Source organism: Varroa jacobsoni, unplaced genomic scaffold (assembly GCF_002532875.2).
Source record: "Varroa jacobsoni isolate VJ856 unplaced genomic scaffold, vjacob_1.0 scaffold_102, whole genome shotgun sequence".
Classification (NCBI taxonomy): Eukaryota; Metazoa; Arthropoda; class Arachnida; order Mesostigmata; family Varroidae; genus Varroa; species Varroa jacobsoni.
Window position 1 is genome coordinate 127,267 of NW_019213004.1, and position 14,230 is coordinate 141,496.

The following is a 14,230-nucleotide window of genomic DNA, read 5'->3' on the forward strand; positions in this document are numbered from 1 at the left end:
TTCTACAAAAGTCGGTAAAACCTAATTTTAGATATTTTTATGGTTCTATTGTGTAAAGAAATTAGCTACAATCGATAAACAACCATGTTAAATATGACCATTTTCATTTGTCGAGAAGCTGCCCAAATTCAGGTTTTTTGTGTAGACTAAATCGCCCTCCCTGTTAAAATGCATCTTCTATTAAATATTAAATAATATAAATAGATAATCCGCTAGGGGCTTTGCCCAGTTTAGCCCAGTAGTGCGTCTATGTACCTGTTCCCGCTCGATCTGCTATAAAAGGCTTTGTGTAGCCAAGCAAAAAATACGTACATTCATTTAACAGAAGCATCATTCAAAGACTCGCACTTCCCTTCACGTTACGTAAGCATTGTTGCCCCACATATTTGAAGTTACTAAGCTGTCGAGTGTCTTACCGTTTTGACCGTTGGTGACGACAATTCCGTGTTTTCTGCTTCGGTTGAAGTACGTCCATATTTTAATGGACATCGAAGGGACGGTGAAGGACGGTTACCGTTACGCCAAGTTTGTTTGTTTACCATGAGGATGCATTTTCTTCGTGTGCTTATTATCGTGCTACGTGTAATTTATTTAAATGATCTGTTTCAAAAACAATTATAATAATATAACAAATCACGGCTTGCCAGTTGGCGCTATTCCTGCATGTATACATATTGCTATACTAACCGAACTAGTACAAAATAAGAGATAACTAACGTTAAAGCTTCATGCAGGACGTCTTCTTGCGTGTAATGTGTTCTGACCTGTTATTAACCTATGACAAAAAGTTCACTTTACCAGTTTCCCGTACGATCCCCTGTATTGTCCGCATAACCGGATAGTAGTGTGAACTGAAATGCAGTAACCATAAGTCGTAATCACTCAGCTCCTACGGTGATGGCCGTAGTGATGTTTGAACGGGACCGCACTGCCCGCCGCTACCCACGAAGCGCATCTCTGTATCTAACATCCGCAAAACACCATATCAACTCTAAATAATCCAACCCATTTGCCCGTTTTATCGCCCCTTGATCGAGTATATCCGTTTCTGCTAGTAGAGCTGGCGGGCGTGAAGCGGGAGGGAGGGGTGACTATTAAATAAAAAGCAAGTCTATCGCTGAACCCAGTCTGTTACACTGTTTATAGACTTACTTTTTATCGCATTATCCCTGCTGTAATTCCATCTTGCATTGTTATCTTCTTTCCAGCTTCATCTGTAAAGCAGCGTTCGAATGGAAATTTTACATAGAAAAGTGAGGATACCTTATCAGTAGTAACAGGTAATAAAAGGTTATTTCTATCAAATGATCCTACTTGTCGCGTGTGTACTGCTTAATGTAAACACACGCCAATCATTAGCCATTGTCCATAGGCACAACAATATAGAAACTCCCTCTCAGTCGGTCCTTTTCGTCTTGATAGGATTTATTGAGCCCTCGCCCTGCATGCTCCTTACCTCGACCTTTAAGGTAGAACAGGTTTAGCTCGTACAGTTTCTTCACGGCCGACATTAGTTGCTGGTACTCGAGAGGCTGGTGAACCTAGGGAAGTCCGAAGCTGGCCGTTATATCGGCCTGTCCTTCTCGGTAGTAGTTGGGAGTTCAACCATTGGCCGCAGCTGCCAGCCGCTTTTACAAGGCTTACACTAACTACTGCTAGAGATTATGAATATGAACATTTATAACCCGACGATTATCGTGAAGACAACTTACATACTTAGCTTCGTTTGGTTCCATACTGACCTGATGTAAGGAAAGCAAAAAAACTATCCAAGTACGAGGAGCCTGTGGACAAAACCGCTTTAAATTGCCGTGAATATACATTTTTGGTACATCGAATGCTTTCATTCTGATCGTCATATGTCGGTGTAATATTGTAGTAAAGATATTTGCTGACTAAGTTATACGATAGAAAAATTACACGAACCGGTGAAAGTTGTTATGCAGAAGGACAGCATCTATGTTACCTGTTAAAGCCTGATTTGTTTCATTTTTGTGCTTGTATTTCATGCTTAAATGTTCGCTATGTTTATTTAATGGCGTGCCTTTCGGTGCTTGAACGCTCACTAAATGCACATCTTTCTCGACCCTGGCTGTACTTCTTTTGTTTTCATCAAAGACGTTTACGATATTGTTTAAGGTAATCTTAACCTTTATGATCAAGTAAAACTATTTCAAAAACACTTGAGAAACAATCGATTGCTACCTATGGTACACAGATATAAACGGGGCGAGCAGACAATTTGAGAAACATTTTTGGCAGTGTGTAAATTTTTATTGCATTATTTTTACCGCGTTTTCCTCCACTGTGATTCTACCAGATATTAAAAGCTGCAAGATTTTTTCTAGCTCTTTCCCCTGCATACGTTTCGTTATCTAGTCATCAGTTGTATGGCATATGTTATTAGTGGGGTTTGAGGTTGCGACCTCCGCTTTCAAGGAGAGGTCTGCAGTTGCGCGAATCACTTTGCCGATACAAATAACCAATAACAAATAAGCTGCCCCCCCATTGAAGGGGGGCAGCTTGTCTTTGGCGCAACGTTGTGTTATCAAAAACAAAAAAGCAGCTTGTCAATGTTAGTAATTAAGCCATTCTACCAGCTTGGCAAGCGTTCAGAACATCAAAAGGACTCCACGGTCGATCAACGCAACTAAATATCGTAACCGATTTTCGTTTTATGTATAAGCTTATGGGGGTCTGGTGGCATTGTTGGGTGAGTTATGCCTCTCGAATAACTTACGAAGACTGTGGTACTTACCGAGTTGAAACTTGGATCGAAATTGTAAGTTGATCGTTTCTACCTGCACAAGAAATCAGGAACGCTACTAATTAGCCTACTTAGCTAATGAGCAAATGATTATAGTTTTAACTTATAACGCAATATACAAAGAAGAAGTGGATGTTGGGAAAATACGTTCGCACCTTGAGGTACGAGTAGTAAGTTAATAATCCAGAAGATTGCTTTCTTACACTAAATCTCGTTTTAGGCGTCACAAAGTAACGTTTAGGTAACACGGTGAAGATCGCTCGATTTCACAAACATACCGTTGTAGTATATGAATAAAAGGTAAGATAGTACTAAGTAGTGGCTTTTAACGCTGCTTGAAAATGCTGGCTCTGGTTCCAAGTTACCGTAGCAAATACGTAGTGGAAAAGCTTGGCCGGTAAACGAAAAACATCTTTTTAATAAGCGACATAGATCTTTTTTTTTTTTTAAAAAAAAAAAGTAAACGATCTGGCTAGAAGTTCCTCAAATAAAACGGCTCGCTGACGACGGCGTAAAATAAAAGATACATATTCTACCATGTAATCTATGTTTACGTAATAGTGGTCCGTAAATAGCCTTCATTGTTTCGACGGCTGTTTGATATCAGTTACTATTGCGGTATGCATGCTATCTTATAAGTGGCATAGACATATAAGTAGCATGCGGTGGTCAGAAAGGCCGCAGTGGAAATCGTGAAATGTTCGTTTTCCTCACAGGGTAGGAATAGTTAAAGGTGATAAAAAAAAATGTAGGATCTTGGAGCTAGAGGGTGAATAGTATAGAGCAGTGATAGCTATACTGTGGAAGGCATCACCCTAGTTTCTGCACGGAGGCGCAAATATTTCTGCGGGTTGTTTCGAACAGATTACCAACAGTTTCCATTATAGGTGTATTCAAACGCAATTACATAGAAATGGTGTAAAATGTGGGCATCGATAATATTCTATATCGTGCGACTGAGGTCGTTGGCGCGCCATTATTGAATGATACTGCGCAAATATGTTATATATGCTTTGCCGGATCATAAACACATCTGGCGTATGGCTATGGTTGTTACCAAGAATATCGTATCAACAGCAACTGTCTGCCAAGGTTGTCATTGTTTCATTGCTGTCTTATTGACAACAATTGTCATGACAAAGTAGACTCACCTGAAATCTGCATTCATTTAGTAGCTCCGCACACTGTCCAACCAGCAAAAACAATCGAAGTTATGCACCGACTCATAATGCGTCGAATAGCGCGAAAATTTGAAACAACTCTGAAGAGCATATTCACAAGACAATGTTGACTGGGTGTATAAAGAAGTAAACAGGAGTTATGACGAGCTCTACGATACTCATACGCCAATACAGACAGTAATGCTCAGATGAAAATGAAACCACGTCCATCTGCCGAAGCAGATTTGTGTCTACGATCGCTAAGTGTCGTCGAAATTACAGAGCTATTTTTTTCCACTATATTGAACGCAGCTGCTTCAGGAGGAAATGGGTCTGCCGCTGGGGTTGTTAGCGATGATGAAGCAATGTGATAGCACGATATTTATGCCGTCGTAAGCGGAGCCGAAAAAGCAAAAAGGAGTCAGATGTAAATGCGACATCGTGGGGTGGAGGTAACGTTTATATAGGAAACGAATTTCTTTCGGATTCGTTTGAACAGCTGCTTGTGTTCTCTTTCATTCAAGGAAAACTGCTGAAGAATAGCAAAGAAAAAGAAAATGACAGTGTTGAGAGGTACGACATCATTCTGACCCCCCCCCCCCCCCACCATTTGACACTACTGGCCCGGCGGAAACAAGCCGCGATGCGCGTTTAGAGGAGCAACCAGCCGACAAGCGCTCATGGCGCTCATAAGAGCACCCCGAAACGTCCTCGAACATTTGAGGAAGGAATGATTATTTAAATAGAAGTAGTATAGGGATTCAATGGGTCGGCTTTACAGGGGGCAGGAGGTTTCAAAGTTTATCTTGGTTCGGATGGAGCTGCGAGTAGGTGAGACTGTTATGAGAGGGCAGGGTGCAAGGGGCGGAAACAAAGGAAACCCTTGCTTTCATTTTTCAAGACGAGTAAAGGCAAGAACCACATAATGCTAAAAGAAATGCGCGTTGACGAAGATAACGAAATGTCTGATGGGCCTGCTTTGCTATTACTATCCTCGACTCCGTTGCGGAGCAGTGAAGTCGTGCCGGATGTGGCAAACACTCGATGCCGTAAGTGGAAGGAACACCGGTCAGGGAATGATAGAAAAAAAAGCAATATGCATCTCCGAAGATCAAGGGCAGCTGTATAAAAATTGAAGAAGCATGGTATACTTCTAGGTGCGAACGGTGATCTGTGAACTAAATCTTGTTGACGGGAAATAGTCAAACGATGGGGCCAAGCGATCAGAAAAAAGCTAATAAGCGACGTTTACGATTCGCAAAATCTGTTCTTATAGGTAAGAGAACATCCTTTTTCAAGCTCACTCTATCCAAACGTCTGCTTGTTTTGAGCATTTTAATAGTGGTAATAGCCACAAAGTTGCAATTTGCTGATTTCCGTTGACCAATTTACACCTGTAAGCAACTTATCTTTTAATTTAAGGATAGAAAGACAAGCTGAAACGGCAAAACAGAAAAAATAAAATGTATTGCACTGAATAATATAATCTATAAGCGAACAACAGTATGCTCAGTTTACCTAGCTAAAAACGTTCCGTTGATGTTTTCTCTTACCTAATGAATTTCAAGCGCTTTGGCTGCATTTAAGGCTTTGCTGTGGCAGTGGATTTTCTCATGTAATTCTAACTCGACTTATAGCACAAAATACCAACGAATTATGTTTTTCATTGTCGATCATCAAATAACCAAGGCCGTATTTGTTAGATCGAACCATCAACTGTTCTCAACGGGCCTGACCCAGCACTAGCACAGAAAACTCCTTACCGTATTTTTCTATTTTTCTCCTTGTTTCAGTGGAGTATCCACTCGGCTTTTACCTACCAAAGCGTTAGTTTCAACTGCATCTAAGTTACTGACAGTCGGAGCATTAAAAAATCTGGCGTGCTTAGAGCGCAACAAACCATTGACACTGATTTCTATACTAATGCCAGGCGATGGCGCCAGAACTATCCCATCCTTAAACCCTAAAACATTAGCTGTTCGGTGAAGCCCAATATTTCCCAAGACACAGTTGCAAAGATCTATGCGCATTACCTAACCTAACCTCACGTGACATCGCTAAGTACTCCTCAGGGAGGTCGCACAAAACGGCATATCTAAGATAGATCCCCTTTCCCCCTACCCCCTTCACATTCTGCCTCCCCCCAACCTCCGTACCTATCTTGCTACGGAAGTACCCCAACAAGGGGACCAGTTGCCATCTGCAATGCCTTGCCCATAATGTCTGTCAGAATCGACTAAGCTATTGCCGCTGCTTTTGCAGTCTCGCTTCTCTCTCCTTAATTTTGTTGGGACGTCTGTCCATTGCAAGAAGCAGGGCTGTTTCCAAGCCTCTGAATCTCTTTGCTAAGATGTCAGTTCTACGGCGGCTCTCTAAAAAGTCCTAACGAACGACAGGACACAAAGAAGGAAAATTTTTTCTCCGTAATGGAACAAAGGCGGATCGCGCTTTGAGCTAGGCCCGTGTTTAGTATGGTAGGTCTGCCACACAACTTATCTGAGTGCACAACCCTAAGCCCGGTCGAGTGTTGGATCTTGGAAGAGCCCTAGGACAGTACGGAAATAGGCGGAAGAAGCGTTAGTGCATCCTCGCTGGATTGTTCGCCCGTCATTTGTACGTCCTTGCCGCTTCAGAAGAGAACAGATAAGTCAGTGCAAGGTTGAAAACGTTGGAGCAGAGGCGCGGCCTCACCGGCGGAAATTACCAGCAGCGGCGTCTATTTCTAATAATAGCCCCATAGCAGTAGTTGACTCCAAACTCGATAGGTCCTTCTTATATGGAGGTTCCGGTTTAATGGCCTGGACAACTCAGCCAGAACCTCAGCCCTATACTCTATTACGACACAAATAGGATTGTCAGGCTTGATAAGTTTCCACATGTAAATAGTAGAATGTGCTTCCATAATCCGTTACTATATTGCCGCAAATAAAGTCAAAATTTGGCTTTATATATCGGTAAAGGAAATAGGATTCGTATCGGATGTAGGCAGGGTATGACTACGAGCATTAGCTATATATGTATATACATATATATATATATATATGAATTGTTGCAATAATGGGCGCTACTGAAAATGCGAATGATCAGCGTAATGAATACGGAAACTAGTTTGTCATACAGGATTATGCTTGAGATGGTACAGTGGTAAAATATTTTTAGTATAGACACACGGTACATTTCGTGCTGAAAAGAGCACAAAAAGAGTCCAGAATAAACAATGTTTTTAATGCAGTGGCACTTTTTAACATTTTTTTCCATTATAAGGGACAAACGCGCTATGCACTGCATAGGTTTGTCCTGTTGTATAGCTATACAGAAGCTTAAGCAGGACAATGTAACATGACTATTGATACACTTTTCTCTGTCAGTCCCTCGAATATTACTACGCTGCAGAGCTATTACATAAAAGAGTGTAATATATCGTCCCTTGGGGCACATACGAACTAAAACTATAACCAGTATTACTAAGCTTGACTACGCTGACCATTCTGGCTGCATCTGTGATTACTGTGCATAATGTGATGATATCATTGCACCTGTATTGTAAGACGTTCTAGTACATATGGGACTAATATGGTCGTTTATCAAAGCTCCGTTTTTTGTACTTTTTGTGTCTTTCTTTATCTTGTCCTTTCAAACCATTCAGTCGAGGGTACATAGTCCTATCAAATCACCACCATTTTAAGCATATAGACCTCGACGCATCAGGCCATCTGATCTTGTACTATGATGTTATAATAATAATACTACGATCCTCGAGGTCTGTTTTAATAGTCGTAGTTATGTCGTAATCTCGCCGAATTGTTTCTTGTTAGCCAAATTTGTCAATATGCAATTCCCTTTATGGCCTGAAGCCCAGACAGACATTATTCCCTTTGGTCCTGTAAGTTTAGCATGCCTAGTTTCTTTAACCAATGTTCGCTACAATGCCCAGCTAAATGGCGTTCCTACAGTGTGCTCAAACGAGTGGATCACATAGTTACGCCAGGCAGACTAGCTACTACAAATCGGCCACCCATACAGCCATATCAATAGACCTAATAGTGGCACTAACCCTCCTAAACCTTTCCCAGCGGATCGTAATCCCCTTCGATTAGTGATAACAAGCACCAGCTATTATTCTCGCGCTTACATTTGGTTAGTCCAAAAGATAGCAATTTTCGCTTCTTGCCTGGCATTCTTTATTGTAGTTCCTCTGATTTCTTCATAAAATGTGATAGGCCACGAGTATTTCGGCTATCAGGCTAAGTAGGCTTCGTACCCTTTTAGTAGTGATTAGGACAGCCTATTCTGTCTACTTCAGCAACTGCAACTACAACCATTCATATAAAGACCTTTGGTGATCGTGGAGTGGTGTTAAATGAAGGCCCCAGTCTTTCCTAAAACGGCCATGCATAGCATCACAAGCGGCAGGGGGTGGCCTTGACATGGACGTATCGGCATTGATCAAGGAAGAGAAGGATGAGATCAAGAATTAGAATCAGTAAATAAATGATAGAATAAAGGTCTATAAAAAAAAAACAAAAAAAAGCGGGTAAATCGTCACTGACAGCTCTGGTTCTGTTGGCATGCTCCGCTGCTGCTGTCGCAACTAAAACTATCTAACATTTAGCAAAATGCGCAAGGACGCAGTGATTTGTGCATAGTGCTTAAAAAGACAATAAGAGAGAAATAAAGATATCGCTGTTCTATTTTGATTACTACTAAGCGATAATATGAACCTGTCTTCCGCTTGGTGCACAGGCAGTACGCCTGTGGAAAGTCGCTATGAAAATGCTTGTTTCATAGATGTGTAGTAAAGAACGTCAAGGCAGATCGGGAGCGAAGAAACTCATAGCAGCTTGCATTGACCTTGAAAAATGAAGGTTACGTGACGACCTAATGACAAAGAAAGGTCGCCACTACCGGATAATAAACTGCAGCAACTGCAATTTCAGATCTGGGTTATTTCGGTGGTTTCGGCTAGTGATCGGATTACGGATACTGAACCGTTAGAGCTGTCGTATCTCCAGTGCTTCCTCCTATTATACGTTTATCTAGTTTATTTAGCTGAATAAATATCTTCAGTGTTGACTCTAACGTACCTTATGCAGTGGAAGCAGTCGTTTTTAGCCTAGATAATATGACGCTCCGTCCTAATGAACATGCCTATGCAAAGTGGAATGAATGTACGCCAAAAATCTGGCAAGGTGTACAGGTGTACCATATCAGGATCTTTAAAAGTATGCGAGTTGTACATTTTAAATATACGCATATTTTTAAAGTATTTTTCCCGCCTTCCAATGCTGACGAACTAAGTAATCCATGGCAAGTGGTCCTTCACAGTTTTCTCACTGTAAACATTGTTATAAAACTATCCTACCGAAATATAAACCTAGTTCTCATCCTAGGTGGTTCTCTCCGCGACATTTTAACTACGTTTTGTATGCAGTAAGATCAATGACGAAATTCTGATACAAGAAACTGTTCAGCAGCTCGTTACATATCTTCTCATGAGTCTTCATTTACATCTTCCATTGCTATTCTTCGGTGCCACTATATTGATTTTCAGATCCAGACGCTGATGTACTATCATGCAAGCACACTATCGCGAAACCATGAACAAAAGACGCCGCTAGACCTCGCTGCGGAGTTTGGTCGTCTAAAAGCTGCGCAACTCCTCTTGGGCTCTAACAGGTAATTCAATAATAAAACTTACGTTAACACGCTAACTGGAAGACTGAACGACGATCAGTTACGACCAATCTTGCGCCCAGCCAGCAGAGGACACAACAAAGCACTAAATGAAAATAAATGACAGAGTAATCATTGCATTAGGTTATTCATTCACTTACAGGTACACGAGATACGTCTTTGATAGGCATACATGCTTGTGTATGTGTAGGGTAGGGCAAAACTAGGCCTGCAGTAAGTCAAGATGAGTCTAGATATAGATAAAAGTGGACTTCCTATACGAGATCACAGTAGTTTTCCAATCGATACGAATTTTGCTTCACATTTTAATTTGTTTCTCAAGCTTGTATTTTTCGAATTGTACATTTAAACCTTCTTATGGTTCATCCCGTATACGTTCATAATGTCGGGCACATGAAATACGCTTACTTTGAACACGTCATCTGTAGACGAGCTACCGTAGCTATTACTAAACCATAATAAGAAAAACACTATAATAAAACGCTTGTTTTACTAACAAACTTACAAATACAAAAGCACACTAATTTGTATGTGCCCCACGGATTCAGGATCGGGAACTTTTTGGTTCTGAATTCCTGGCGCTATCGTCTACTGTAACACTTCGCAGTCGTTTAGAATAGGCTGCATGTTTAAGAAATGGTATCTCTTTCACCGAAAAATGACAGAACAGTTGTCTTATACTTAGAATGACGAAAACTACTTTGCAAGCTTTTCAGCTAATTTCCCCTGAGCTTTATCCTAAGGGTCTCCGACCACAAATTTGGTTCTGGAAAATGTTGGATTTTATATATTTCATTTTGGAATATATATGAATATATCTCAGCCAAGCTCAACAGAACAAGCCAATCAAAAATTGCTAACGGAGATCAGTAACGTGAGCATTTAAAAAGTTGACGAAAAAAAAAGACTCTTTTTAGACCTTTTCAGAGATAAACTTAAGTCAATTATATTTTTATATTTTACCTTCTCTGAGTAATTTAGTTCTATGAATTTTCTTAATGCCCACTGCAATGAAGAAAAATTGATCGAATAACATTCGCAGACTAAGTATTCCCAAAGGTGGCTAGCGAGTAGAGAGGCATAGACAGAACTAGCTTTTTCGTGCAAAACAACCCAAATCGACTTTGGTCTGTGTTAGATTATAGACACTACGAACGCAAAATTTCGTGCCAGTTATTATTTCGAATTCAATAGTAATTCGAGCACAGAAATTAAATACATAGATAGATAAAATTTGGTTTTATTCCTCGAATAAGGTTGACTTTTACAAACGTAGCTGACGTAGACTCAAGTCACTGTAGATAGAAACTATTTATTTGAGTCGTCCATCCTTATTGTTGAGAACTATGGTAGCTATCATTGAATCTACCTATAATAAATAAATAAATAAGGACTAGTTTCTCACCGACGGACAAACCAAACTAATTAATTCGCGATACAGTTAACTTAGACTGTTCCTAAAAATTGATAACGAGCTGAGACAAAGGATATTTTGGCAGCTTATTAATTTACAGCACGAAGATTCGTTTCGATGTCCCAAAAGCCTTCGTGTTGCTCATTTTCATCCGCCTTTGCTCTCCTACTAACCATTCTCACGAGGCTCACTCCAAAGAAAACGTTTTTGTGATCACATTTTACGTGTGCCATTATATCAACGTCGGCGCCTATCACGCGTTTGAGTGGCAACCGTAAATTTATAACGAACACGCAAGCATTCTGTCATGGCCGAGGAACTTGCGCTCATAATCTGGGCCTGCATTGACGTCAGCCTTATATGCCACTAAATCCAAACTAAAAAAATTTTAAAAAAACCCAAAATTCGACAGCTTGGCTATGCGAAATAGTTTAGGACTTGTGAAGCTCGATTAACGGTTCCCGACAAAATGCGGACGATCTATTTGAATCACAACTCTTTGCCAATGAAAAGCGTACCTATAGTAAAAATTAGTAGATCACATTGTCGAGTCCTTCGTGTCGCTAAGCGACAATATTTGTGACGTTATGCAGTATTTACTAACTCTTAAACTCTATCAAATTTTCTCTTTTCCTGTTTGTTGTATACATTGAAAATATCAATAATTTACGTTACTAACATACTCTTGTTACTGAGATTTAAGCTTTATTCAAAAATTACCCATCCGTCAATGAGACGTGGACCTTTAATCAATAATCTAATGATGATTAATTAGGACGCATTAACTTCAGGAGTCAATAACTCTCAGGAGTATTGCGTATATATCAGAAGTATATGTTTATCTTAAGTCACTTTCGCTCTTTAACGAATATTTCATAGCCCGTTTTAAAACTGATCAAGATATGTTTGTTGGGCTCGCTTGAGCACCTTTTCAGATCCGGTGTTCGTTTGATCACGGCCTTCTTTAAGGCATGAAATGCCTTGCAATGCCAACTCACATCAGAGATAAATTGATACTCATATAGGGGAGCTTTGCTTTGAACACGTCTAGACAAATTCAGCTTTTTACTACAGTGAACAATACTCACATATATATATATATATACTTATATGCATATATATTTTGTATCGTTAAACATTTAAATAACTATGACTATTAGTTTTATTACTGGTCAGCTGTTTTTTTTGCAAACTGAACTAAGTTAACTTACGAAGTGCTGTGTACTCCTTTAACAGATGCCGCCAACTTCTGCAGGACTCAAATCAAGACATAGCTGATAACAGCAGGACGACAGCCTTACATCTGGCCGCACGGAATGGACACGTTGAGCTCGTTAGGTATGCATAGCCTCTTCTTGAACAACCTGTATTTAACAGTAATGCTTTGCCCACAAGTAAACTTGCTGTCCGCCTACTAAACACGCACTGCATCCGCATATTTTTGATTAGACCTTAAGTGGTTGTGTGACTCAGTAAATTCGTTTTTGCCTCAGTAAAAACAAACGAATTCTCATTCGAATTCTCACGAAAGCCATGCTCGAGTTATATGCAGGTACATTTGTACTGCACCTTAACCAGTCCTGCCCGATGTCCCTACAATAGTGCTTCCTTACGCCTTTTCATTGCCAAAACAGGGCAGTATTACGATGCAACTGCCGCCTCGCGAAGACGCGATTGCTTTATGCCAACATATATAAATATAGTAAATACCTGCAGGATCACAGATACCATGACGTGAAGCTGGTACTCGGACAAATTGTTCTTTACCAAGTTGCACATTTTGTACCGGTCCTTACAATCGGCTAAAAAATCTTGGACATGGACGGATTCACATTCTTCTCTGCGCACGGAAACAGTGTCGTTCGTTTTAAGGGTGGCATAAACGATGGCTGTGTCTATTTTTGCATAGATGACCTCCCTACACATTTGCTGGTTATTCACTTTATAGTTTTTATAGGAAAACGCAAGTAAGCAAAAAACAGAGCGGAAACCTGAATATGGCCCTGTTATTACCAAGGGCGAGGAATCTTTTCATGTTTGTCTATTTCAGCCTTGGCCGACACGGCACAATGCTTTGCTAATGTTTTATAGTTGTTTTCTATTTTATGTGCCCGTAGTCTTACCTTTTTATGGGAAAAGTCTTCTTGGCTGTTCGTAGCTGGACCATAACTTTTTTGCCCTGTGTTCAGGAGATCCTTTTTTTTTACACGATATCGAACGCTTTGTTTTGTAGCGAAAATCAAAAGAATGAGCGCAGCTTTTTTCGTAAACCCAGTAGAAGGCCGACGATTATTTTTGTCTATACTTTTCTTGGAATAGTCAGATTTGCTTAGCTACTGCAGCCCTAATGGGTGCGAAGTGAAAGATAACAAAGACAAGAAGCGGTGGTATTTTAACATCGCTGCCTTTATTGAATCTCCGTCTTTTTGTAGATCTGCTGTGGTAAACCTAACGTGGGGATTATATTGCAAGTAAACAAACAGTTTTGTAGAAATACAGTACTAGTAAACAAATTCTCAACCCTATTTCTGCTTAATGGCCATTATCACCCTAAAGGTTTTACCACGATCGGGGCAAACTGTGAAGCACAGCGCACGGTCTGTTGGATACCGTAAATAATGCAAAATTAAGTTAAATAGACCGGGAAGGTACTATAATATTATTGCATTATCTTTTGTATCGATTGATAAATTCATGGGACCGTTGTTGCGATTAGGCTTGTACACGTGTACACGACGTAATCGGATTTAAGGTTCGCGTCATTGACAAGCAAATATATTTGCTATTCAATGTATTCGAATACATTGCCTCTCGTCTGACTGCATTTATCAGACCCTGAACCGCACACAGATTAAGCTACTAATCCTGCGTTTCTACACGCTTAGAACCATTAGTACAGCTTCCTACACAAGATAGCTTTAGGTGTTCCCGTTGAGCCTGGTACACTTTGGTGAAAATCCCAAAGTATAAACATTTTATAGCCAAAGAAGTGTTATCATACTACGTAGGTCTGTCCAACTGTACGTGCTGTTATTTCAACACCTGCTCGTCCTGGAAAACTCACTTCAGTCTGAGTGCTCGCTGGGTCAGCGCTGTGTTGGTTCTCTACATCGACTCTGCACGTCGAGATAACGTCGTAGCCTATAAGTAATGTCACACCTCTATGTGAATGAGTCGACTAATTCACAAAGAAGT

At 40.4% G+C, this 14,230-nt stretch overlaps 1 protein-coding gene and 1 long non-coding RNA gene across 5 annotated transcripts in view; one reads left to right on the top strand and one right to left on the bottom strand.

The window, feature by feature from the left end:
• Positions 1 to 14,230, top strand: part of LOC111265266 (uncharacterized) — a 281,436-nt gene that overhangs the window by 107,568 nt on the left and 159,638 nt on the right. For all 4 annotated transcript variants that reach the window (XM_086970425.1, XM_022841793.2, XM_086970428.1 and 1 more), the window contains 2 exons: positions 9,479 to 9,603; positions 12,272 to 12,373. In XM_086970425.1, the coding sequence (XP_086826551.1) occupies positions 9,479 to 9,603; positions 12,272 to 12,373 (227 nt within the window). The remainder of the gene's footprint in view (positions 1 to 9,478; positions 9,604 to 12,271; positions 12,374 to 14,230) is intronic.
• LOC147753925 (uncharacterized) lies at positions 8,036 to 12,388 on the bottom strand. Its single transcript, XR_015313000.1, has 3 exons — positions 12,247 to 12,388; positions 9,626 to 9,706; positions 8,036 to 8,348 (listed from the first exon to the last, which is right to left on the bottom strand). It is a non-coding gene; the product is annotated as an uncharacterized LOC147753925 (long non-coding RNA).